We start from the raw sequence: 27,996 nt of genomic DNA, 5'->3' as shown, positions 1-27,996 counted from the left end.
GAGAGCGACATAGCCATTTGCGACAGATGTTTGGCTGAGCCAGCGTGATTTGTATTATCTGAAAATATGGTGAAATCTGGAAAATTAAAATCTGGGGCCGCATCGAAACTGAAGCGATGGAAAAAAGGACACAGCAGCGACTCGAACCCCCAGACGAGCCGATTCAGACAGGCTGCCAGAAGCCGTTTCTTCAGCCGCCCCTCCGGTAAGTATTTGCAGCGTGTTCGGCCTGAGACGAGATGGAAAGTCACACGTGGAAAAGTCAGCCAGCCAGCGAAGTTAGCAAGCTGTCTGCAGTACACATTTTCTAAACAAAGAAAGGCTAGCTACTGTTTTCAACTTTTGTAACGTTGCTAACTTTCTGGAAACTTGTCAATGTCGTTTGATTTCCTTCTCTTTGCGGTGTTAATACAACTAACTAGCTATGCTGACATATATGAGCCACATGCTAGCTCCAACTAGCCTAGTGCCAACCACAGTTGTTCTAATTTACACAATCCTATACTACGGGCTTTGGACTGTTTGATGGTTGGGGAATCGTGACCTAGGAAGTTTTGTTTGTACAATAGACTATTTCATAAAATATTTGTAAACATTCGATCCCAAAACAACAATTTATTGTACATCCCTCCCGTGACCAAATTAAGAATACATTGTGAGTGATTATAGATGTATTCTCATAACTCATTCCCACCTCACATGCCCAGGGCCCACTTTGGGTCCCGACGCATAGTTTAAGAAACCGTGGTCTAAATCTACAATTTTTTTGAATTTCATTGCATTACCAATTTTTCAACCATCATCCACTAAGATTACCGAATGTCAGTCAGTAGTACATGACCCTTAGATACTGATATCTTCTCTGCGCTCTCCAGAGAAGAGTGACCTGACAGTAGATGCGCTCAAACTGCACAACGAGCTGCAGGCAGGAACCCTGGAGAGGGGTGCGGTTGGCCAGGGAGATGCCTGTATGGAGGAGACAGCAGAGCATGCCCTTTCTGATAGGAGCGCAGGGACCTTCCTCAGCGGGTTGTCAGACTGCTCAAACCTCACCTTCAGAAAGGTGCAGCGCTTCTGGGAGTCCAACTCAGCTTCCCATAAAGAGGTATGTAACTCGCGGGGACTGTACACTTCTCCAAGTGAACTGGTAACGACAGTGTACGTACAGTGCATTCGGGAAAGTATTCAGACCCCTTGACTTTTTCCACATTTTGTTTCGCCACAGCCTTATTCTAAAAATGATTAATTTGTTTTTTCCCCCCGCATCAATCTACACACTACCCCATAATGACAAATGTATTTCAAATAATAAACAGAAATTTCATTTACATAAGTATTCAGACCCTTTACTCAGTACTTTCTTGAATCACCTTTGGCAGCCATTACAGCATCAAGTCTTATTGGGTGTGACACTACAAGCTTGGCACACCTGTATTTGGGGACTTTCTCCCATTCTTCTCTGAAGATCCCCTCAAGCTCTGTCAGGTTGGATGGGAAGCGTCACTGGACAGCTATTTTCAGGCCTCTCAAGAGATGTTCGATCGGGTTCAAGTCCGGGCTCTGGCTGGGCCACTCAGGGACATTGAGACTTGTCCCGAAGACACTCCTGCGTTGTCTTGGCTGTGTGCTTAGGGTCGTTGTCCTGTTGGAAGATTAACCTTCACCCCATTCAGAGGTCCTGAGCACTCTGGAGCAGGTTTTCATCAAGGATCTCTCTGTACTTTGCTCCGTTCATCTTTTCCTCGATCCTGACTAGTCTCCCATTCCCTGCCGCTGAAAAACATCCCCACAGCATGATGCTGCCACCACCATGCTTCACCGTAGTAATGGTGCCAGGTTTCCGCTTGGCATTCAGTCCAAAGAGTTCAATCTTGGTTTCATCAGACCAGAGAATCTTGTTTCTCATAGTCTGGGAGTCCTTTAGGTGCCTTTTGGCAAACTCCAAGTGGGCTGTCATGTGCCTTTTACTGAGGAGTGGCTTCCGTCTGGCCACTCTATCATAAAGGCCTGATTGGTGGAATGCTGCAGAGATGGTTGTCCTTCTGGAAGTTTCTCCCATCTCCACAGAGGAACTCTGGAGCTCTGTCAGTGACCATCAGGTTCTTGGTCACCTCCCTGACCAAGGCCCTTCTCCCCCGATTGCTCAGTTTGGCCGGGCGGCCAGCTCTAGGAAGAGTCTTGGTGGTTCTAAACTTCTTCCATTTAAGAATGATGGAGGCCACTATGTTCTTGGGGACCTTCAATGCTGCAGAAATGTTTTGGTACCCTTCCCCAGATCTGTGCCTCGACACAATCCTGTCTCGGAGCTCTACGGACAATTCCTTCGACCTCATGGCTTGGTTTTTGCTCTGACATGCACTGTCAACTGTGGGACCTTTATATAGACAGGTGTGTGCCTTTCCAAATCATGTCCAATCAATTAATTTACCACAGGTGGACTCCAATCAAGTTGTAGAAACATCTCAAGGATGATCAATGGAAACAGGATGCACCTGAGCTCAATTTCTTTACTCGTAGCAAAGGGTCTGAATACTTATGTAAATAAGGTGTTAATGTTTTTAATACATTTGCAAACATTTCTAAACTAGTTTTCACTTTGTCATGATGGGGTATTGTGTGTAGATTGATGAGGGAAAAAATAATTTAACAAATTTTAGAAAAGGCTGTAACGTAACAATGTGGAAAAAGTCAAGGGGTCTGAATACTTTCCGAATGCGCTGTATGTTATAACGTAAGCTAACATCAACTGTGTATGACTGTTGTATTATAGTATTCATGTTATGTTAACCTCTCAGCTGCATGGGGTCTAAACCAGTAACTTGCCAAAGATATCCACTATTCGTATCTGTCACGTCCCATAGATTTGTGCGGTGCTGGCTGCGGTGACTGATGTGATTCGATCTCAGGGAGGGAAGGAGACTGAAACAGAGTACTTTGCAGCTCTGGTGAGTAGGGCCTAATTACTGCTTATGCCTGTCTATCATATTTTCAATATTACTAGAGGAATGACCCTTCTACAAAGGTGCAATTGCATTGGATGCTTGCAAGTGCGTAAGAACTGGAGGCATAGTAAGATGAATGTTAACCTATGTTGCTTTCTGCCCCTGCATTGAAGTCTATCAGAATTCATACATACAGTGGACAATACTCTGGGCTAACCAGGAGAAAAATAGTTGGATGTTTTCAGACTGTTTCACTAAACGTGTGTGTGTGTCTGTCTCTCTCTCTCTGGTTTCAGATGACCACCCTGGAGGCAGTGGATTCAGGGGAGTCTCTGGCTGCTGTAGCCTACCTCCTCAACCTGGTTATGAAACGGTTAGTCCCACAGTTTATCACAGTTCTCACCCATGCTAACTGTGGTCACTAGCTATGTTTCTTTTAACTTGTCCAGTGATTTTTCTTTTTTTGTCGACATTTAGAAAATAGATGCGACAATTGCCTGCTAGGGTGTGTTTTCATTTTTACTAAACAAAAATATAAAGTGTTGGTCCAATGTTTCATGAGCTGAAATAAAACATCCCAGAAATGTTCCATATGCAAAAAAAAAGAAGCTTATTTCTCTAAAATGTTGTGCACAAATTTGTTTACATCCCTGTTAGTGAGCATTTCTCCTTTGCCAAGATAATCCATCCAACTGACAGGTGTGGCATATCAAGAAGCTGATTAAACAGCATGATCATTACACAGGTGCACCTTGTGCTGGGCACAATAAAAGGCCACTCACTCTAAAATGTGCACTTTTGTCACACAACACAATGCCACAGATGTCTGAAGTTTTGAGGGAGTGTGCAATTGGCATGCCGACTGCAGGAATGTCCACCAGAGCTGTTGCCAGAGAATTCAATGTTCATTTCTCTACCATAAGCCGCCTCCAACGTTGTTTTAGAGAATTTGGCAGTATGTCCACCGGCCTCACAATCGCAGACCTCGTGTAACCACGCCAGCCCAGGACCTCCACATTCGGCTTCTTCACCTGCGGGATCGTCTGAGACCAGCCACCCGGACAGCTGATGGAACTGAGGAGTATTTCTGTCTGTAATGAAGCCCTTTTGTGGGGAAATACTAATTCTGTTTGGCTGGGCCTGGCTCCCCAGTGGGTGGGCCTATGCCCTCGATGGCCCACCCATAGATTAGGACCTAATGAATTTATTTCAATTGACTGATTTCCTTATATGAACTATAACTCAGTAAAATCGTTGAAGTTGTTGCGTGTTGTGTCGATAAAAAAATGTAGTTGTTGGGGCCTCCCTGAGTGGCGCAGAGGTCTAAGGCATTGCAGTGCTAGAGGCGTTACTACAGACCCGGGTTCATTCCTAGGGTAAGGGGCGCGTCATGTTTCGGAGGACGCATGACTCCACCTTCGCCTCTCCCGTGCCCATTGGGGAATTGCAGCGATGAGACGATCGAAAAAATTGGGGAGAAAAGGGGGGAAAAAAATTAAAATCAATGTAGTGGTTGAAGTGTTTCCATTAGCCATTTAGACAAATTGCGCATTAACAAATTGGCGACAGCCTGAATGCCCTACCACCTATCTGTTTCTTGTCTCAGGTAGCCCACGAAAGCCAGCATGGATAGAATGCAATAATTGACTAATATTTGCCATATTCTAATAATTCTCAGGTGCCAGCGTATTGTCACGCTCTGTGCCATGGTGAAACTTGCACTCCTGTAGTTCTGAAATAATTGGATGATGAAACTTGCCAACCAAGCAAGGCGAAGCAATTCAGGCATTGAAAGTCAGGACAATCCCTGTCCTGGACAGAGACATTTTTATAGAATGTATTTATTAAAATTGCAGCTTATAGTTAAGTAATGACATCACTGCGTACCTTCAAAAGTATTCGGCAATCATTTATTAGAAAAACACAGTTTCCATAATTTGACGCAATAAAGTTAGACAAAATAAAAATCCACCCGTCGAACGGATAAAATGTTGTCGATCTTTAGAAAATGTCTCCTATCTGCCGTTTCCATTACATGTGTCGCAATGATATTTTTTGCAACATTGCTTTTGTCAAATAAACCTGGGTCAATGGAAACCTGCCTTCTGACTTTGGTCTATTTGTTGAAGCATTTGATAAGTGATTTGAATGTGTATGTTGTGTCCCTCAGCGTTCCAGCACCAGTGTTGATGTCTAAGTTCTCCGACACGGCCAAAGCTCTGATGGACGTCATGTCCACCCTGGCCAGCTCAGAATCCGCCTCCGCACTCAGATGGGTGAGTGTGTGTGTCCGGCCGGCGGGTACCTTTTTTTTAACATGGATTCAAATAAAGTTTTCAACATGTCTGTTTTCTTTCTCCAGATCCTGTCGTGCCTCTCCACTCTTTTGAGGAAGCAGGATGTTACAGTGTGGAGTTACCCGTCTACTCTGCAGACATACCACGGTCTGCTCAGCTTCACTGTCCACAGCAAGCCCAAGGTATGCACACGGACGCACACACAGTACTTTATATTCACAAAAATGTGGTACTAAATAGTTTACACTCTCCACTTCAGATCCGTAAAGCAGCGCAGCATGGTGTTTGTTCCATCCTGAGAGGCGGTGACTTACTGTTTACAGACAACGCCCCGACCCACCACCCGGCTGCTGCAACAGCCGCCAAGTTCTGCATCAAAGAGATCGAACAGGCAGGAGGTACAACCCCCAACCTTTTAAATAATTTTTTTGGTCCGTGTTTTTATTTGAACGCATAGAGGCAACGATTTACGTCTATCATTTGTATTTGTTATGAGGTCTGTTGTTTTAACTCCGTACTCTCAAAGCTTTGACTGACAGGGCTTGCAGCTTGTGATTATGCTACTGCAACACTGTCTTTAAGAAGGTCTGAAACCAAGCTAGAGGACTCAAATCTCCCCTACATTACCCTTGAATTAAGCTTCTCTGTATTTGTTTTTTTTATTCAGGCAGTAAGGAGGACACCACCACCCTGCACGTCCTGGGCCTCCTGAAGGACCTCATGGTCACCTTCCCTCTCAATGCCGTCAAGTCCTGCTGTGAGACTCTGCTCAGGGTGATGACCCTCAGCCACGTGGTGAGAACACACACACACACACACACACACACACACACACACACACCTTCCCAAATTGACCTCTCCCCGCTTTCTCTCTCTCTAGTTGGTGACAGCATGTGCCATGCAGGTCTTCCATAAGCTGTTCAGTGGGAAACCCAACCCTGCTACCCTGTCTGCTGAACTCAACGCTCAGATTATCACGGTAAGGTCACAAAGCTAAAGTCACAGCCTGGGGTCCAAAAACACCACCACATATTCATACCCCCATTACACTGTAAACCTGTGCTGAAAAGGGTTTCATGGGTTAACAGTATTATGTTCTCTCTCTGTTCAGGCCCTGTATGACTACCTGCCCAGTGAGAATGACTTGCAGCCTCTACTAGCCTGGCTGGCTGTCATGGAGAAAGCCCACGTTCACCTGGCCAGGTAGCGTACTGCACCCAGGAGTGTACACTACACCAGAGTACACTACCCCTGCAGCAGTAAAGACGAATTCTTATTTTTAATTAACTGAATGTTCACGCTCTCACCTCTCTCTCTCTCTCTTCAGTGTTCAGTCGTCTCTAAGTCTGGGGCATCTCCCTCGTCTCTTCTCCACGGCCATGTCCTGCCTCCTGTCACCTCACACACAGGTCGTCTCTGCTGCCACCAATACACTCAAGGTAACACACTTCAAGCTCACCACTTTCTTTACACCTACCCTGTTAAGTGGCCCTAACTGTGCGTGTATGCTGTAGACTCTGCTGTCGGAGTGTGTGGCTCCTCGCATGGAGGAGATCGGCCCTGTCAGCCCCACCGCTTCCTCTGGAAACCCTTCCTACGTCTGCAAGATGTTCCGGTGAGAACACACACACACTCACCTAGGGATAGTGCGCTTGCTCTCTCTCGCGCTCGCTCAGTAGGGCTGGGTGATATGGCCTAAAAATCATTTCTCAATAATTTTTTACTAATTTATGGGCGACGGTATCTCTTTTTTTTGTGGCTAAATGCGCTTTGTTACACAACTAAAGGTATTTTGGGAATAATCTAATGAATTCAGGGCTTGTAAAGTTATACCTAGGCTAAATATAAGACTTCAACCATAAGACCCACTAATAATGTAATTATTATATCAAAATAGTTTAACCTGTTTTATTTTTGTTGCAATAGTCACTGATCTGGCTTTCAAGTCTGTCTATGAAAATAACATTTTTGTTACAAGTGTAACTATAACCATACAGATCTGCTAATAATGACCAACTTCTGGTAGCAGGCGTTATAGAAAATTAACACAAGTCTCACAAACAATCTCTCAAGGACAAGCCCAGTGAGTAGCCATCTAATCTTTATATTTAAAGTCTAGCCAACTTGGATCTATTTGCTTGCTAACAAGGTAGAACAGTTGAGCAGCTATGAAATACACCCTCGTCTGTCTCCAACTGTTTGAACAACATATCCTGTTCACTTTGTTTAGATGTTGAAATCAAATGGCCTACCTGGATAAGTTGCCAATTCCTTATACAAATACATATTTTGATGCACATTTATAAAACACAGACTACCGCGTGCGCGACAGAAATTGAGGATTAATTTTCCGCAATCATGTTCATTGATACTCCCGTCTTAGTAGACTCTGCTCAGTTCTACATTTTGGGAGTTGATACATAAAAAGGGTATTGTTACAGAGGTCAAGTTTTCCTCTATTACAGTAAAATCATGTCTCAATGTGTTTCGGTGTCCATGTGACCGATTTTATGTCGGACCAGACCTCAAATGCAAATAGCGAGTGGAAACTGCTTGTCAGAGAGGAAGAAATGATCTTTCGTCTCTTTGTTGTAAGTGGCAGGGGGAGGGGCTCGGTGTCTGCTAGTGGGAAGGTACACCGAAGGAGACAAGACAAAAACAACAACCTTGATTCTTGCGATACAGGCATTTGGAACATCGCGCTAAAACAAATTCGATATCTCTCTCACTCACTGACTCACACAGGGGTCAAGGCATAATTAGGAGTTTATATATAGATATACATATTTGTTTGATATCCAGTTTTAAGCTGCCTCTCTGTGTATTGTAGTATCGTGGAGGAGGGTCTGTCGTATCGCTTCCACGCCTCCTGGCCGTTCGTTCTGCAGGTGCTGGGCTGCTTCTACAGAGCAGCAGGGAAACACACACACCCCGTCATGACCAAGGTAACACACACCCCGTCATGGCCAAGGTAACACACTCCCCGACAGGACCAAGTTAACATACACACAAAGTGGCTTTGTCATGCCCATATACTTACCACTTGTTATGGAAGTTGGAACTGGACAATCATTTGAACTTTTGTGTTTCTCCCAGTCTCTCCAGTCTCTAGCGGACCTGCGCTCCACCCCTCGGTTCCCATTCTGTGGTGAGCTGGACCTGGCAGTAGGTGGTGCTGTAGAGAGCATGGGACCTGAAGTACTGCTGACCGCTGTACCACTCAACATCACTGGACTGGAGTACGTCTGCTACTAGCTACCGTTATTACTGTTTGTTACTAAGTTACAGCTGTTTATTACTTTAGTGGATTGTATTGTTTTGTTCATTTGGATTGTGTGTTTTCAGAGTTGACCAGTTTAATAATTGTGTGATTGTGTGTTGGCAGAGACAATCTGGAGTTCCCTCGTAGTTGGTTGATCCCCGTCATACGTGATCACGTTAAGAACACGCACCTGGCTTACTACACAGCATATCTCCTGCCGCTCGCTGCCACGCTCCGACAGAGAGGTAAATAATGGTTAGTGTGTGTGAATGGGTGTAAGCGTAAACAATGTATCGCTCATTTCTGTGCCTGTCTGTGTGTTGTAGCTGAGGACCTGGAGAAGGCTGGACAGAAACTGGAGGCAAAAGTCTACAAGACTCTCCAGCTGCAGGTAAGAATCCTAGATTAGGTCTCCATACTGTGAGGGCGTTTCGTCTTATATCTGTCATTTATACCACAGCGTTGTTGAATACTCGATTCTGATTGGCTAGAAAGGGATTCTAGAGTGGGCATTAATACCAGATGTTGGAAAAGATATTGGACATCTCTGAAGTAGTTCCAACAATAGGCACATTTTTACTGTTCTAAATCACTCCACCATGCAGACCTTACTTGCTACAAAGTTACAGAAAGCTAATCCAACAACTACACGAACTGAAAATGGATACATTGGAAACGCAGGTCCAACAACGAAAAAGCATTGATTTGTTTTTAGAGACTTATTTTTTACAGCATCTGATGACTTAAGGTAGTGAGCTTTGAACATTAATTTCTCCGGTCTCTCTTTTACTATGGAGCAGTCATGATGCAAGTGATGCTCGTGCTATTATACTCCAAAAAATTTTTCGTTTGACCAGCTGTTTTCAGTAACTGGTATTGTTGAATTTGGTTGTCATATTGGTAGATTTGCTAGCAACAAACAATTTTGCTAGCTTCTAGCCCAGTGTTTGATTTGCAATGCGATGTACTGTAATGAACAGTGTCCTGACTCCTGACGAGACAGCTACTTTTTCTGTGCCAGGCGGAATCGTGCATCGTCGGCATAGGCTACTTGTTATGGATGTATCCAAATAAATGTCACTAGAAAACCGCTTAAGCAAATGCTGTTAATCTAGCGTCACTGTTTGACGTGACTGCGTTAGCCGTAGTTGGCTAGCTAGAAGGCAATGGATAAAAATGTTTCCCGTTTGCATAGCAATCGAACAAATAGAATGAACTACTGGTGCACGTCTCTAGCAACCTTACCAAAATAACAAACGACCAGTCCGCTTCTCTAGCAACATTTTACATTTACATTTTAGTCATTTAGCAGACGCTCTTATCCAGAGCGACTTACAGGAGCAATTAGGGTTAAGTGCCTTGCTCAAGGGCACATTAACGTCATTTAGCAGACGCTCTTAGCCAGAGCGACTCACAAATTGGTGCGTTCACCCTATAGCCAGTGGGATAACCACTTTACAATTGGGGGGGTAGAAGGATTCCTTTATCCTATCCCAGGTATTCCTTAAAGAGGTGGGGTTTCAAATGTCTCCGGAAGGTGGTGAGTGACTCCGCTGTCCTGGCGTCGTGAGGGAGCTTGTTCCACCATTGGGGTGCCAGAGCAGCGAACAGTTTTGACTGGGCTGAGCGGGAACTATGCTTCCGCAGAGGAAGGGAGCCAGCAGGCCAGAGGTGGATGAGCGCAATGCCCTCGTTTGGGTGTAGGGACTGATCAAAGCCTGAAGGTACAGAGGTGCCGTTCCCCTCACTGCTCCATAGGCAAGCACCATGGTCTTGTAGCGGATGCGAGCTTCAACTGGAAGCCAGTGGAGTGTGCGGAGGAGGGGGGTGACGTGAGAGAACTTGGGAAGGTTGAACACCAGACGGGCTGCGGCATTCTGGATGAGTTGTAGGGGTTTAATGGCACAGGCAGGGAGGCCAGCCAACAGCGAGTTGCAGTAGTCCAGACGGGAGATGACAAGTGCCTGGATTAGGACCTGTGCCGCTTCCTGTGTAAGGCAGGGTCGTACTCTCCGAATGTTGTAGAGCATGAACCTGCAGGAGCGGGTCACCGCCTTGATGTTGGCGGAGAACGACAGGGTGTTGTCCAGGGTCACGCCTAGGCTCTTCGCACTCTGGGAGGAGGACACAGCGGAGTTGTCAACCGTGATGGCGAGATCATGGAACGGGCAGTCCTTCCCCGGGAGGAAGAGCAGCTCCGTCTTGCCAGGGTTCAGCTTGAGGTGGTGATCCGTCATCCATACTGATATGTCTGCCAGACATGCAGAGATGCGATTCGCCACCTGGTTATCAGAAGGGGGAAAGGAGAAGATTAGTTGTGTATCGTCAGCGTAGCAATGATAGGAGAGACCATGTGAGGATATGACAGAGCCAAGTGACTTGGTGTATAGGGAGAAAAGGAGAGGGCCTAGAACTGAGCCTTGGGGGACACCAGTGGTGAGAGCACGTGGTGCGGAGACAGCTTCTCGCCACGCCACTTGGTAGGAGCGACCGGTCAGGTAGGACGCAATCCAGGAGTGAGCCGCGCCGGAGATGCCCAGCTCGGAGAGGGTGGAGAGGAGGATCTGATGGTTCACAGTATCAAAGGCAGCAGACAGGTCTAGAAGGACAAGAGCAGAGGAGAGAGAGTTAGCTTTAGCAGTGCGGAGAGTCTCCGTGACACAGAGGAGAGCAGTCTCAGTTGAATGACCAGTCCTGAAACCTGATTGGTTTGGATCAAGAAGGTCATTCTGAGAGAGATAGCAAGAGAGTTGGCTAAAGACGGCACGCTCAATAGTTTTGGAAAGAAAAGAGAGAAGGGATACTGGTCTGTAGTTGTTGACATCAGTGGGGTCGAGTGTTGGTTTTTTGAGAAGGGGAGCAACTCTCGCTCTCTTGAAGACGGAAGGGACATGGCCGGCGGTCAAGGATGAGTTGATCAGCGAGGTGAGGTAGGGGAGAAGGTCACCGGAGATGGTCTGGAGAAGGGAGGAGGGGATGGGGTCAAGCGGGCAGGTTGTTGGGCGGCCTGCAGTCACAAGTCGCAGGATTTTATCTGGAGAGAGGGGGGAGAAAGAAGTCAAAGCATAGGGTAGGGCAGTGTGAGCAGGACCAGCAGTGTCATTAGACTTAACAAACGAGGATCGGATGTCGTCAACCTTCTTTTCAAAGTGGTTGACGAAGTCATCCACAGAGAGAGAGGAGGGGGGGATTCAGGAGGGAGGAAAATGTGGCAAAGAGCTTCCTAGGGTTAGAGGCAGATGCTTGGAATTTAGAGTGGTAGAAGGTGGCCTTAGCAGCAGAAACAGATGAAGAAAATGTAGAGAGGAGGGAGTGAAAAGATGCCAGGTCGGTAGGGAGTTTAGTTTTCTTCCATTTCCGCTCCGCTGCCCGGAGCTCTGTTCTGTGAGCTCGCAGTGAGTCATCAAGCCACGGAGCAGGAGGGGAGGACCGAGCCGGCCGGGAGGATAGGGGACACAGAGAGTCAAAGGATGCAGAAAGGGAGGAGAGGAGGGTTGAGGAGGCAGAATCAGGAGATTGGAGGGAGAAGGATTGAGCAGAGGGAAGAGATGATAGGATGGAAGAGGAGAGAGTAGTGGGAGAGAGAGAGCGAAGGTTGCGGCGGCGCATTACCATCTGTGTAGGGGCAGAGTGAGTAGTGTGGGAGGAGAGCGAGAGAGAAAAGGAAACAAAGTAGTGGTCGGAGACTTGGAGGGGAGTTGCAGTGAGATTAGTAGAGGAGCAGCATCTAGTGAAGATGAGGTCAAGCGTATTGCCTGCCTTGTGAGTAGGGGGGGACGGTGAGAGGGTGAGGTCAAAAGAGGAGAGGAGTGGAAAGAAGGAGGCAGAGAGAAATGAGTCATATGTGGACATAGGGAGGTTGAAATCCCCCAAAACTGTGAGGGGTGAGCCATCCTCAGGAAAGGAACTTATCAAGGCGTCAAGCTCGTTGATGAACTCTCCAAGGGAACCTGGAGGGCGATAGATGACAAGGATATTAAGCTTAAATGGGCTAGTGACTGTGACAGCATGGAATTCAAATGAGGAGATAGACAGATGGGTTAGGGGAAAAATTGAGAATGTCCACTTGGGAGAGATGAGGATTCCTGTACCACCACCCCTCTGACCAGATGCTCTCGGGGTATGCGAGAACACATGGTCAGACGAGGAGAGAGCAGTAGGAGTAGCCGTGTTTTCAGTGGTGATCCATGTTTCCGTCAGCGCCAGGAAGTCGAGGGACTGGAGGTTGGCATAGGCTGGGATGAAGTCAGCTTTGTTGGCAGCAGAACGGCAGTTCCAGAGGCTGCCTGCGACCTGGAACTCCAGGTGAGGGGTGCGTGCAGGGACCACCAGGTTAGAGAGGCAGCAGCCGCGCGGGTGTGGTGCGTTGTTTGTGTAGCCTGTGCAGAGAGGAGAGAACAGGGATAGGCAGAGGCATAGTTGACAGGCTGTAGCAAATGGCTACAAAAATGCAGAGGAGATCGGAATGAAATGAGCTAAGCATCTGGGAGAGGAGAGAGGGGGGCCTCCCTCACCAAAAACTTCTACCTCAGAAACTAAAATTGTTTCACTGAACCACCCGAACAAAAACTCTCCCAACTTCCACCTTTAGAAATCAGAAATTGTTGTGAACCACAGTTGTTCAATGTTTAAAGGAATAGACTCAACCCACTTTATTCAGCTAGCTAACTATGACACCATAGCTGACTAGCATGCTAGCATCCAATAACACACAGTTTAACACACAGTTAAGCACCAATACTTGGTCACAACAAACCACCAATAGTGTGTTAACTAGCTAACTAGCATGCTAGCATCCAGTAACACACAGTTTAGCACAAACACTTGGTCACAGCAAACCACCAATAGTGTGATAACACACTAAACAGATCATTCGTGTCTGTGTCAAGTTCCTTTCATGACGCAGCAATGATTCAACGTTGGCTAGCTAGGACAAGTATATTGTAATTAGCTACTACCGTACAGTTCGCTGGTCGTGTTGGGTAGCTAGCAATGGCCACTGTGTTGACTTTGTTTGAAGAACGGCTAGCTAGCTAGCTTCGTGCTACACCCGGCACACAATGGCTACTGTGTTGACTCTGACTCTGTTCGAAAAAACGGCTAGTTAGCTCGCTTCGTGCTACAGCCGGCACGGCGGAAGACACTGCCAAGACACAGTAACTACCCACGATACCTAGCTATGACGCCGTAGCTAACTAGCAAGCTAGCATCCATTAACACACAATTTAGCACCAATACTTGGTTACAACAAACTGCCAAGAGTGTGTTAGCACACTAAACAGATAATTCATGTCCGTGTCTAGTTCCTTTCATAACGCATAACGCAGCAAAAATTAAACGTTGGCTAGCAGCACATTTAACATTGGAAACAGCTAATCGTTACCAGTAGCTACCCGCTAGCTAGCTAGCCTCGTGCTTCGATACTAACCTACAATTACCTACGGAAACCTACAATAACAACAATACTAACCTATAATAAATACAATACCTAACTACAACTAACTACCAACCTACGATCTAATATATGGTTAAGCTTTACTCAACACCATATGAGAAGCTCTCCACCGTTGCTAATCGTTGCTAATCGTTACCAGTAGCTACCCGCTAGCTAGCTAGCCTCGTGCTTCGATACTAACCTACAATTACCTACGGAAACCTACAATAACAACAATACTAACCTATGATAAATACAATACCTAACTACAACTAACTACCAACCTACGATCTAATACATGGTTAAGCTTTACTCAACACCATATGAGAAGCTCTCCACCGTTGCTAATCGTTGCTAATCGTTACCAGTAGCTACCTGCTAGCTAGCTAGCCTCGTGCTTCGATACTAACCTACAATTACCTACGGAAACCTACAATAACAACAATACTAACCTATAATAAATACAATACCTAACTACAACTAACTACCAACCTACGATCTAATACATGGTTAAGCTTTACTCAACACCAAATGAGAAGCTTACCTCCTGCTTACCTCCAGCTAGAGAGCTAGAGAAAAACACAACCTCTCCCGACTGAGGCCGGCCGACCTAACCGATGGAATGAACAACCAGGTTTAGATGAAATGGTATGAATTTACTTACCAAACTAAAAATATCGATGAAAACATGTCATCTCGACTGGTAAATTTGTGCTTTAGTATTGTTTTCTTTGGCAACCGTGGGATAAACGGCTCCGCTCTATAAATTATCTGGGACTCCGCTCCGCATCGTCCATTATTTCCAGATAATGTACAGAGTGTCCGTGTTTATCCCTTACATATATACCAGACTCAGGTGTTGTCTCTCTCCTTGCATCCCTGTCAAATCTATTGTGTACTTCCTGTCATAGCTGTACTATTCCTACTTTGGCCATACACATTTAATGACATGTTTAACAGATGCCCCTCATTTTTCAGTGATACAGAACTTTCTCAGATTATGGCTGAACTATGCCTCTTACATTTACATTTTAGTCATTTAGCAGACGCTCTTATCCAGAGCGACTTACAGGAGCAATTAGGGTTAAGTGCCTTGCTCAAGGGCACATCGACAGATTTTTCACCTAGTCGGCTCGGGGATTAGAACCAGTGACCTTTCGGTTACTGGCACAACGCTCTTAACCACTAAGCTACCTGCCGCCCCAAGGCTCTTAGGCTCAAATCTCTTGATTAGGTTGCTAGATTTTGACTAGAAAGTTGTATTTTATTCGCTCACCTCACAAAACAAAAACAAACATTTAATACAATTTGTATGGCCTTCGGTGTTCTAATACTGAGGTGTGTGTGTGCATCCCTGTCACATCTGCACCATGATAATTATTCACTATTATTATTATTGTGATATTGTGTGTTCTGTGATAGTGTTTCCATTTCTGGACCGTACTCACTGGTGTTGTGTGTTTCTGCTCTCGTCAGATCTGGACCATGCTGCCAGGGTTCTGTGTGGGTCCCTTGGACCTGCTGGTGTCATTTAAAGGCGTAGCAAGGGCACTGGGCATGGCCATCAACGAACGGCCCGACCTACGACTGACCATCTGCCAGGCCATACGCACACTCATCACCAAAAGCTGTAACACCGGTACACACACACAAACATGCACACACTTGCACATGCATGAACTAACCAGGTATTGAACCAAGGTTATCTGCATGCCTCAAAACCGCATTAGTCCACTGGACTTAAAGCCTAGGCATTAGCTCTTCAAGTTGCCCATCACGTGTTGATGGTTCACAGAACCTCCTCTATTACACACACACACACACACACACAGGCTATGTAGGTCAGTCACTAAACACTAAACCCTCCTCTGCTATGTTGCCCCCTGTAGAAGAGGAGAAGGTGGAGGTGGGGCGTTTTGCTAAGAACTTCCTGCCTATCCTGTTCAACGTGTTCAGTCAGCAGCCTGCTCCTGGAGACATTGCCCCCTACAGGATGGCTGTCCTAGACACCATTAAAGTCTACCTGACTGTCACAGACCCACAGGTACACATTCTGGCTCCTTAACAATTATTTTTCTGCTTTCCTCACCTCCTTCCCAAAACGCAATGGAGGACAAGATCCACAATTCCTCTCCTCTGACTTCTCCTCCCCTGAGTTTTGAGAAGGCGAGTAGAGAAGATGCAAGGAATGTAGGAAATACTAATTGAGAGAGCCTCTTTCATGCTCATTCATTTACACACACCATGCCTCAACAAAAATGCCTAACAGAACTGTGTTTCGTCTCCCCCTGGTGGTGTAATGTTGTATATCTCTCAGATGGTGTGTACCTTCCTGTCAAAAGCTACAGAAAGACTCAGCAGCCCAGACAGCACTGAGTTCATACGGTAGGAATGTGCTTAGTTAGTTGTGTTTGGTGTGAATTACATGATTACATTTCTGTATTACAATTGAATTGCCAATTACATTACTGTACAATGCCAAGACAAATTCCTATCAACATTGCAAAAAGTTTCAGAATCTTACATCTGTGTCCCCCCCCAGGTTGTCGGTCATGGACCTGATGGTTGCCATGGCACCCTGTGTAGATGAGGTCACCATGAGTCAGACCTTTGAGCTGATTCGGCCATACCTGGAGGTAAGGACACGACATTTTGACTGCGCAAAGATGTGGAGATGTTTTCAAAACCAGCCATATTGTTCTAAATACTAAACACATCACTTTTAAAAGTGCATAATATATTGTTTAGATTACCAGGAGTTGCATAACAATTTTCTCACAGCTCATACATCTTTCCCTTTCTGATTTTGTGTGTAGAATAAGGAGCCACACATGCAGAAGAAGGCGTACCGCGTGTTGGAGGAGATGTGCGGTGGAGAGAGGGAGGAGTGTAGATCTTTCGTTCTCTCTCACCTAGAGACGCTCAAACACGTTCTGCTGGGGACACTAAAGAATGCGTCCTCTCCAGCCAAGAGGGTAAGACGTGTGTGTGCGTTCCTCGACCTTACTGAGTGCAAGGATAGCTCAACCAGCTTCATTTTGTCTAACTCTCCCGCTTTCTTTCCCTTTTCCTCTCTCAGCCCAGACTAAAGTGTCTGATCCACATTGTGAAGCAGCTGAGTGAAGAACACAGAGACTTCATCACTGCCCTGCTACCAGAGGTATACGCACGCGCACACTCGTACACGTACTCACGTTAGCACTCGCACACTTACACTGTTCTATAACTCTCTCCTAGGTGATCATATGTACTAAAGAGGTGTCAGTAGGAGCTCGAAAGAATGCCTACACTCTACTGGTGGAGATAGGAAACGCCTTTATCCGGTTCTGTGGAGATGCCAAAGGTAAGGATTACTCGACCAGAGGCTTTGGTTAGGCTTGCATATCCTCTAGATTCTTACTATCATGGAGAGTTACTCCCTATCCTTCTGTCCCTGTCTCTCTGTAGAAGCCTTGGAGCAGTACCTACTGTTGGTGTACGTGGGGCTGACCGGCTCTGTCACGATGATCACGTGTACAGTCCTGGCTCTCACCAGACTGGTCTTTGAGTACAAAGGTAAACCAACTCTATTGCCCTTACACTCGCAAACTGTTTAAGGTGTGTGTTTATCTCCCCTCTAGTTCAGGGGTGTCAAACTCGTTTCATAGAGGGCCGAGTGTCTGCGGGTATTTGTTCTTTCCTTTCAATTTGTATCCAATTAAGACGTAGACAACCAGATGAGGGGACTTCCTAACTAATCATTGACCTTAATTGATCAATCTAGTACATGGGAGGAGCAAAAACCGCAGACACTCAGCCCTCCGTGGAATGAGTTTGACACCCCTGCTCTAGCTGATTCCATCGCCGGAGCAGCTGTTACAACGTTTGTTTGTTTGTGTGCGTGTCAGACTCTATAGACATGGGATCGATGGAGCACCTCCTACACAACGTGTGTCTGCTGCTGACGTCTCGGACCAGGGAGATTGTCAAAGCAGCGCTCAGCTTCATCAAGGTCATCCTCTTCGTCATGGACCCCAAGACGCTGGCTGGACACGCCACAGTGATGGTAGGGTTGTGTGCGTGCGGTTTATGTTGGGTCTCTGCTTACGCTGAAGTTGGTTTTCAAAACTTTGCGTGAACACGATTGTATGTCTCTCTCAGATGGAGGGTGTTGGGAACATCAAGGATGACGTTAGAAGACACTTCAGGACGAAGCTGAAAAACATTTTCACCAAGTTCATCAGGAAGTTTGGGTAAGTTTAGGCTACATATTTGACTTCAGACACTTTTCACTCCGGAGTTTGCTTGTTAGATGATTAGCCTTATGTGGATCTGAGTTGAATAGTGGCGTGCTGTAGCTGTTTATATTAATACCCACATGGCGGTAATGGACAGTGAAATACATGGATATTATACATACAGGTAACTGCCAAAATAAAGGAAATGCCAACATAGTGTCTTAATAGGGCGTTGGGCCACCACGAGCCAGAACAGCTTCAGTGCACCTTGGTATAGATTCTACAAGTGTCTGGAACTCGATTGGAGGGATGCAACACCATTCTTTCACGAGAAATTTTATATTTTTGTTGATGGAAACCGCTGTCTCAGGCGCCGCTCCAGGATCTCCCATAAGTGTTCAATTGGGTTGATATCTGGTGACTGAGACGGCATAGCATTAGTGTTGTCAAGTTACCAGAATTTTGACTTTGATACCAGGTTTAGTATCACGATTCTCGATACCAAAACGATACCACGGCAAAAAAGGCATATTAGCCAAAGTTAAAGAATGGCACTTGATCCAGACAGATAAACTCAGCTGCGGCTCTGTTCAATCGTTGGACATCTTTTGAGGTCAATATCATTACTTTTGAAATGTTTTACGTCAACATTTTTTTCAGAGACAGCCATGTATGCATTAATGAATCAATTATACAATAAATGTGACTGTTTTTATCAATCTTAACTAAATAACATAATTGTAATCGTTTATTTGAATAGTCCTATTCAATTATCAACGCAATAGGCTAATAAATAGCCTAATGCATGGCTGCATTTATTCCAGACAGATTTAGTTGGAGGTAGGCTAATTCGTTTGCCCCATATATTGCGTCACTTTCGAGAGGAGGAAAACTTTTCTCTCCCGAGACTTATGCCACAACATATGTACAATCAAAATAAACTATCTACATTTGTCATTTTATTTTCTAATGATCTGTCGCTCGGTAAACATGCCTGGGCGAGAATAAATAATAATAGCAAGCAAGCATGGCCTTGGGTCGTCAGCAATTGAATAATTATAACGACAGACAAAGTAGGCCTCTAAACAATGCCAAGTAGACAGACAAAAACAACCATATGACCTCAGCAAAATCGACAGGAAATAACTAGGTTGAACAACAATGACTAGCTACGGATTCTGATTCATACACGAGATTTGGAGAAGGGGAGATGTGTGCCCTGAGACGAGTGACTGAGTGAAACAGCAGCGCGTATGTCTGTCTGGGGAAATGAGAGCAGAGCGGCTTGTTCTAATCCAATCGTTGCAGCAGGCTCAACCGATACCCCGCCCATTCCTTTACAGACAGAAGAACTAGCCAATACTTGTTTAGAGCACACATCGCTTCACGCTGAGTGAAAGAGATGCGGATTACTTTTTTCGGATCACAAAATTACAAAACATACTCGGGTCATAATCGTATTCGGAAAATGTTCCATATCCGTTACGATACTCGTTTTGTCCGAGTACTTGGCACACCCCTAATAATTACATCATTCCCAAGGCAAGTGGGTGGCGACCCATCTGAGACCTACTCTCTCTCACACACACACACACACACACACAGTCATTTTGCTGAGGCAGTAGATAATCTTTGGGAGAGACGTGAGAGAGACCGATTTTTTAAAAATGAATGAATAAAGTTTTTGTGGCAATCAGCTTTGAAATTAGCATATTTTGCGTTGTGTTTCACAAAGTACTAGGAGAGTGAATTGATGTTAGCTTCAGCTGTAAGCTAGCAAGGAAAGTTAGCCTACAAAGCTGGAAGCTGTCAGTATCATCTTGTATTGTAAAGGCATTGTTTTGCTAACAGTAAATAACAGTTTCAACATTTCTACATGCCGTGTCGCATTATTCAAGTGTGTTAACTTCTGTGCAGCATGAGTGGAGAGCTAACATGATGCATCCCAGACTCCCAGTACAGGCTAGCAATGAGTAAGTGGAGCAGGTACGGTGCGCACCTCGTGCTGTAAGGGGGACATCTGCTGCACCGATACAGACTTGATCCGTGAGACACATTTGACAGAAGTACCGGAAGTAACAAATTCTAGTACCGAACATTTTCAGTATTGAAAAAGTAAAGAAGTTTCAGTATACCGTGCAATACTACATGGCATATGGTTTTCATGCTCATCAAACCATTGTGACCACTCGTGCCCTGTGGATTGGGGCATTGTCATCCTATGGGGGCATAGCCATGGTAGGCAAAATACTGACCCTAAGCATGATGGGATGTTAATTGCTAGAGTCGATTGACGCGCTAGCGCATCACGTCATGTTGACTAGCTCCCTGAGTGTTTTAAGCTAGAAATGTACCGTCTTTCCGCCGATATAACGCTTGCGCCTATTCCATGGAGCTTGTGAAAGCGGTGTTTTCTACACGAGAGGATCTTGACAAGAAAATCGTCACGAAATCATCTGCAAAACCTGAGCTAGCGCTCTCTTGTTTTGCTCTAAGACCCACACGCTTCAGGGGAGTCGTTGTAAGGTAACCCAGTACTGCACTGTAAAAATGGCACAAGTGAAATAAGGTGTAAGAGATGCCATAACCAAAGTGACTAAATATGGGTCCAAAAAATACAATAAAACAGACACTTCAAAATCGTATTCCTTATAATTTATTTGCCATTTATGAATGTTATTCAATGCGTTTCTATGGGCTATAGCAGTAAAGGCCAAATATTATTTTTAAATCACGTTTTTATATATATTTTTTATACCTACAGGGGTTCTAAAATTCCTAATCAACTGGCTAAATGATCCATGGTATGACCATCTTAAAACAATTCCATATGTTACCTAGATATCGCGAACCAAGGGTGTAGACTGATGGGGCTTAACTCAGGAACCACACCTGCTTTCAATATACACTGAACAAAAATATAAACGCTACATGTAAAGTGTTGGCTCCATGTTTCATGAGCTGAAATAAAAGATCCCAGAAATGTTCCATACGTACAAAAGGCTTATTTCTCTCAAATTTTGTGCACATTTGTTTATATCCCTGTTAGTGAGCGTTTCTCTTTTGCTAAGATAATCCATCAATTTGACAGGTGTGGCATAGCATGAAGCTGATTTAAACAGCATGATCATTACACAGGTGCACCTTGTGCTGGGGACAATAAAAGGCCACTCTAAAATGTGCTGTTTTGTCACACAACGCCACAGGTGTCTGAAGTTTTGAGGGAGCGTGCAATTGGCATGCTGACTGCAGGAATGCCCACCAGAGCTGTTGCCAGATAATTGAATTTGAATTTCTCTACCATAAGGTGCCTCCAACGTCGTTTTAGAGAATTTGGCAGTACGTCCAACCAGCCTCACAACCGTAGACCACATGTAACCACGCCAGCCTAGGACCTCCACATCCGGCTTCTTCACTTGCGGGATCGTCTGAGACCAGCCACCCGGGCAGCTGATGAAACTGTGGGTTTGCACAACCAAATAATTTCTGCACAAACTTTCAGAAACCGTCTCAGGGAAGCTCATCTACGTGCTCGTCGTCCTCACCAGGGTCTTGACCTGACTGCAGTTCGGCGTCGTATCCGACTTTGGGAAATCCCGGTTTCAACTGTACCGGGCAGATTGCATCGTGTGGGCGAGTGGTTTGCTGATGTCAATGTTGTGAACAGAGTGCCCCATGGTGGCGGTGGGGTTATGAAATGGGCAAGCATAAGCTACGGACAATGAACACAATTGCATTTGATCTATGGCAATTTGAATGTGACGGGCCATTGTTGTGCCATTCATCTGCCTCATCGTGTTTCAGCATGATAATGCACGGTTCCATGTCGCAAGAATCTGTACACAATTCCTGGAAGCTGAAAATATCAAATTTCATCCATGGCTTGCATACTCACTAGACATATCACCCATTGAGCATGTTTGGGATGCTCTGGATCGACGTGTATGACAGCGTGTTCCAGTTCCCGCCAATATCCAGTAACTTCGCACAGCCATTGAAGAGGAGTGGGACAACAATTCACAGGCCACAATCAACAGCCTGATCAACTCTATGTGAAGGAGATGTCGCGCTGCATGAGGCAGATGGTGGTCACACCAGATACTGACTGGTTTTCTGATCCATGCCGCTACCTTTTTTAAAAAGGTATCTGACCAACAGATGCATATCTGTATTCCTAGTCATGTGAAATACATTGATTAGGGCCTAATGAATGTATTTCTATTGACCGATTTCCTTATATGAACTGTAACTCAGTATAATTGTTGCATGTTGCGTTTTATTTTTGTTCAGTGTACTTTGTATTCCCTCATTTACTCAAGTGTTTCTATTATTTTGGCAGCTACCTGTACATGATAAAACATTCAAGTTAAAAAAAGCAAGTGAAATCCATGACGATATGTACGTTTAGGGTAATGTACATTGTGTCCCTGTGTGTAGGTTTGAGTTGGTGAAAAGCAAGCTGCCTGCGGAGCATCATAAGGTATTGGTGAACATCCGTAAGGCTGAGGCCAGAACCAAGAGATCAAGACTGGCTGACGAAGACCATGACGACTCAGACAGCGGGGATGAAAAGCCTAAAGCCAGGGGAGAGAGGTATACACACGCTGCACTACTGTTGACATAATACACATCTCACCATTAGATTTGTGACTTTCTCTCATCCTTTCTGTTTCCCTCCCTTAGTATTGAGGAGATCTTGGCCGAGTCAGACTCTGACATGTCAGATGACGAAAGGCCTAAGGGCGCTAAGAACCAGAAGAAGCCCACAAAGCAGAAGGGGCGGGCCTGGCTGAAGGAGGGACAGGGAGACGAACCACTCAACTTCCTGGATCCCACTGTCTCCCAGAGGGTCTTGGGTAGTGGAGCCTTCACTCTCAACTTTGTGTTGTTGAAACTACGGCTGTTTCATTCCAGGGAGCTTTATCCCTTCCCTTCGGTGGTCATTCAGATCAATATGAAATGTCTAGAACGATTGCTTACATCCATCCAGTTGTCTCCGATCAGCAAAGGGAAGTGAACGGATTGTCTGGAATGAAATACGACTAATGTTGATCTAGATTGATACCTAGATTGTTTATTAGGGCATGCAACGGAAAATGTTTTAAACATTCTGCGATTTGAAAATGAAAATGAGAAATTCTTATTGGACAATTCAAGGTAATCTCTCCCAGTTTCAGTCAGTTTTCTTCCTTTTGGTGCCTAATGAACATGACCCATGGTTTTTGGTGGGCAAGGTGATTGTTTTTTTTGGAGAGTGTATGTATTGACCTGGGAGTTTTTGTGTTTCAGCCACCAACCCAGACATGAAGAAGAGGGCAAAAGTTCAGCACGGCTTCAAGGTCACGTCAGACGGAAGACTCATCATCAGAGAGGACGATGACGAGGGAGACAAGACTAAAGGTAGTAGGACACGCACAGACACCAAAACTCACTCTTCGTTATGGGAGGAGAGAGAAGTTAACTGAACTTCCCTTCAACCACATTTATTCCATCTCTACAACTAATTAAAAGAAAAGGAATACTTTATCATCCATTTTGTGGGAATGGAAATTATTATTTTGCCTTTCACCCACATTACTCCATCTCTACATCTAGTAATAATCTATCATAACCACTGATCGGAAGTGAGTCTCCTGCTTCTGCTTGCCCTTTGGGGTCCAGGTTGGGTTACTGTAAAGCACAAATGATGATGTGAAAAGGGCTTTATAAATACATCAGCGGCTTTATAAATACATGAATCAATAAAACAACATTTTATTTGATTGATATTAAAGCAGTATGTCTCTTTCTTCCCCTACAGATGATGAGGGAGAGATGAAAGACATTCTGGAGGAGGCTGGAGTCAAGAGTGTGAGTATCCATCAGCGTTGCCTACTGATTTTCCACGTTACCATGGGATCTGTGCTGACTGTGGCGACTTCCTTTCCTAGGCGTGGTACACTACTTCCTCATGTCCTGAATAGTCCGCAGAAAGTTCCTTTCATGCTGTAGCATCGGGACAATATGCACAAACACTCGTGAAACTGCCGTCATTGGAGGGATTACAACCCGTTTCATTACACCCCAACCTGTTAAATGCGCCAATCCTAACTTCCACTCAAGTCACATTTTCACTTGGGCTGCATTTACACAGGCAGCATAATTCTGATCTTTTGCCACTTAATTGTTCTTTTGCTACTAATTGGGCAAAAGATCAGAATTGGGCTGCCTGTGTAAACGCAGCCCAAGTCTCCCATTGACATCAGTAAGTTAGGATAAAATTAGAATACATTTAGGATTCGCCACAAAATGAATATCATTGCGTAAAAAGTTGCCTGCTGAGGTTACTGACACAAGGGTGGGAAGAGTACTGAAATATCCTACATACAGTGGAGAAAAAGTATTTAGTCAGCCACCAATTGTGCAAGTTCTCCCACTTAAAAAGATGAGAGAGGCCTGTAATTTTCATCATAGGTACACGTCAACTATGACAGACAAATTGAGAGAGAAAAAATCCAGAAAATCACATTGTAGGATTTGTAATGAATTTATTTGCAAATTATGGTGGAAAATAAGTATTTGGTCACCTACAAACAAGCAAGATTTCTGGCTCTCACAGACCTGCAACTTCTTCTTTAAGAGGCTCCTCTGTCCTCCACTCGTTACCTGTATTAATGGCACCTGTTTGAACTTGTTATCAGTATAAAAGACACCTGTCCATAACCTCAAACAGTCACACTCCAAACTCCACTATGGCCAAGACCAAAGAGCTGTCAAAGGACACCAGAAACAAAATTGTAGACCTGCACCAGGCTGGGAAGACTGAATCTGCAATAGGTAAGCAGCTTGGTTTGAAGAAATCAACTGTGGGAGCAATTATTAGAAAATGGAAGACATACAAGACCACTGATAATCTCCCCTCGATCTGGGGCTCCACGCAAGATCTCACCCCGTGGGGTCAAAATGATCACAAGAACAGTGAGCAAAAATCCCAGAACCACACGGGGGGGACCTAGTGAATGACCTGCAGAGAGCTGGGACCAAAGTAACAAAGCCTACCATCAGTAACACACTACGCCGCCAGGGACTCAAATCCTGCAGTGCCAGACGTGTCCCCCTGCTTAAGCCAGTACATGTCCAGGCTCGTCTGAAGTTTGCTAGAGTGCATTTGGATGATCCAGAAGAGGATTGGGAGAATGTCATATGGTCAGATGAAACCAAAATATAACTTTTTGGTAAAAACTCAACTCGTCGTGTTTGGAGGACAAAGAATGCTGAGTTGCATCCAAAGAACACCATACTGTGAAGCATGGGGGTGGAAACATCATGCTTTGGGGCTGTTTTTCTGCAAAGGGACCAGGACGACTGATCCGTGTAAAGGAAAGAATGGGGCCATGTATCGTGAGATTTTGAGTGAAAACCTCCTTCCATCAGCAAGGGCATTGAAGATGAAACATGGCTGGGTCTTTCAGCATGACAATGATCCCAAACACACCGCCGTAAGAAGCATTTCAAGGTCCTGGAGTGGCCTAGCCAGTCTCCAGATCTCAACCCCATAGAAAATATTTGGAGGGAGTTGAAAGTCCGTGTTGCCCAGCGACAGCCCCAAAACATCACTGCTCTAGAGGAGATCTGCATGGAGGAATGGGCCAAAATACCAGCAACAGTGTGTGAAAACCTTGTGAAGACTTACAGAAAACGTTTGACCTGTGTCATTGCCAACAAAGGGTATATAACAAAGTATTGAGAAACTTTTGTTATTGACCAAATACTTATTTTCCACCATAATTTGCAAATAAATTCATTAAAAATCCTACAATGTGATTTTCTGGATTTTTTTTCTCATTTTGTCTGTCATAGTTGACGTGTACCTATGATGAAAATTACAGGCCTCTCATCTTTTAAGTGGGAGAACTTGCACAATTGGTGGCTGACTAAATACTGTTTAATGAAATTTTACTGAAGTAAAGTCAAATTACTGGTGTAAAAAAAAGCATTAAAAGTAATTGGGTTATTAAAAATAAAAAGATTGACCTTGATAATTAGCTAATTTCACTAAGATTACCTGAAAGTTGTTACACATGATATTTTCCATGCATTAAAGGTAGAGGAAATGAATGTACAGTAGGAACTAAGTTCATTTATTTATCAGTTGCAACGAGGCACAGCTGTATGCAAAAAAATTAAATAAAAAGGATTTGTAAAATATACTACCGGTGTTAACATTTTGAAAATAAATGTAAGCAATTACAATGTATTGCTAAAAAAATAAACTAGACAAAAGAAAGTGCATAAACAATGTTGCCAGACTTCAATATACTTCAGACTCCAGAAATAAACAATTGTAATTCCTTCAACCTTCAATCCCTCATTCACCCCTACTTTTTCTTTCATGGAACTGGCTGACATTCACTCCATCACCCATTTACACTCTTACACTCACTTACAAGCTCCCTCTTTCACTCACTCACCAGGGGTGGAAAGAGTACTGAAATATCCCACTCAAGTAGAAGAACTGTTACTGACTTTGGAAGTAAAAGCTACTCTTAACAGTAAGAGTATTTGAAATGAGTTACTTCCTACCTCTGCTGACAACTTCTGAAACCTCTGAACTCTCTTTCCATCTTTCTCTCTCTCTCAGATAAAGACTAAGAAGAGGACATTCCAGCATGGTCACTACGAGGATGACATGGAGATCGAACCCCAGCTGAAATACAAAGGTAAAGCTAACTATACGTCTGTCTCTATTTGTCAGTTGGTGTCCGTGTGTTCTGGTTGCTGGTCTGTCATCTCTTGTGTGTATGTATTCATGTGAGTTTCTTTCTTTCAGCTGGAGGCTCGGGGATCCACAGACCTCTGGGTGGGAGCAGAGACCTGGGGGGAGACTACAAGGCCAAGGTGACACACGCACACAGGCAGAAGGGATGATTTCAAACTGGGACTATTGGTCAGCTCTTTGTTGAATCTTCACAAGGCTAAAGTGTGTGTTTTTGTGATTTCTCCAGAAGGGTAAAGGAGATGTGAAGAGGAAAGGAAAGGTTGATCCATATGCCTACATCCCTCTGAGGAAAGCACAGCTCAACCGCAGGTAAAAACAGCAATGAACTAGTAATAAACATAGTAATACTTGTAGTAGGAGTTGTAATGGTGGAAGCTTAACCCTTTGTTGACCGTGTGTGTGTGTGTATGTAGGAAGAAAGCGAAGATGCAGGGCCAGTTTAAGGGCATGGTGAGAGGGGCCCAGAAGGGAGCGCAGTCTGGGAAGAGGATGCAAAGGAACAAGCGGAGGGCCTGAAAAGTTAACATGCATGTTCTCTCCAACTGTTGAATGTGTGTCCTTCTGCCTGTTGTCCAAGAGGGTCTGTGCATAGAAATATCATTAAAGCTAATTCTATGGGTCTGAGTCTATGCAGTTTATTGCTCAGGCATACCCCCCTGAACAAGCAGCCCATGAATGTCTGCAAGAAACATAACGTGGGAGAAGGAATGAGAAGAGGTCTTCAAATAGATCTGTAGATTATTTTTGCTTGCCGGATACAATCAGGCCTACACATGAAATGTAAGCTTTATAGGCATGTTCAATCTATCAAATATAACGAGTGACATACTCAATCCAAATGTTTACAGATGGTTACACATCTATTAAATGTATTTATGTACCCTACTTTAAAGGATGGAAGAAAAATGTTGATAGTGTGAAAATTAATGGCTTGTTATTGCTCTGTTTGACCGCTAGATGGTGATCTAGATTGCAGTTAAATATGAACAATAGGAGTTGGTTAAAATTCATATTGCAGCACATGTAATACAATTCGGATTACTGTTTGAATGTATTAAACTATTATTGTTTCAACATCAGACTTAA

General features: G+C 44.6%; 1 protein-coding gene across 1 annotated transcript; it reads left to right on the top strand.

Moving 5' to 3' along the window:
- Nucleotides 1-27,984, top strand: rrp12 (ribosomal RNA processing 12 homolog). Its single transcript, XM_041866247.1, has 34 exons — nt 1-205; nt 876-1,105; nt 2,862-2,945; nt 3,239-3,315; nt 5,113-5,218; nt 5,305-5,421; nt 5,499-5,637; nt 5,907-6,034; nt 6,120-6,218; nt 6,351-6,442; nt 6,567-6,678; nt 6,754-6,854; nt 8,070-8,184; nt 8,336-8,478; nt 8,625-8,746; nt 8,828-8,892; nt 15,412-15,574; nt 15,825-15,979; nt 16,253-16,320; nt 16,478-16,571; nt 16,752-16,910; nt 17,015-17,095; nt 17,173-17,278; nt 17,383-17,490; nt 17,823-17,980; nt 18,076-18,167; nt 22,590-22,745; nt 22,836-23,008; nt 23,442-23,552; nt 23,953-24,002; nt 26,773-26,851; nt 26,962-27,029; nt 27,137-27,219; nt 27,324-27,984. Exons 1-34 carry the CDS (start codon nt 67-69, stop codon nt 27,424-27,426), a joined length of 3,876 nt encoding a protein of 1,291 aa, XP_041722181.1. The 5' UTR covers nt 1-66; the 3' UTR covers nt 27,427-27,984.
- The last annotated feature ends 12 nt before the right edge of the window (nt 27,985-27,996 follow it).

The sequence above is a fragment of the Coregonus clupeaformis genome, chromosome 37, assembly GCF_020615455.1.
Source record: "Coregonus clupeaformis isolate EN_2021a chromosome 37, ASM2061545v1, whole genome shotgun sequence".
NCBI classification, from domain to species: Eukaryota; Metazoa; Chordata; class Actinopteri; order Salmoniformes; family Salmonidae; genus Coregonus; species Coregonus clupeaformis.
This window is presented reverse-complemented; position numbering and strand designations above follow the sequence as displayed.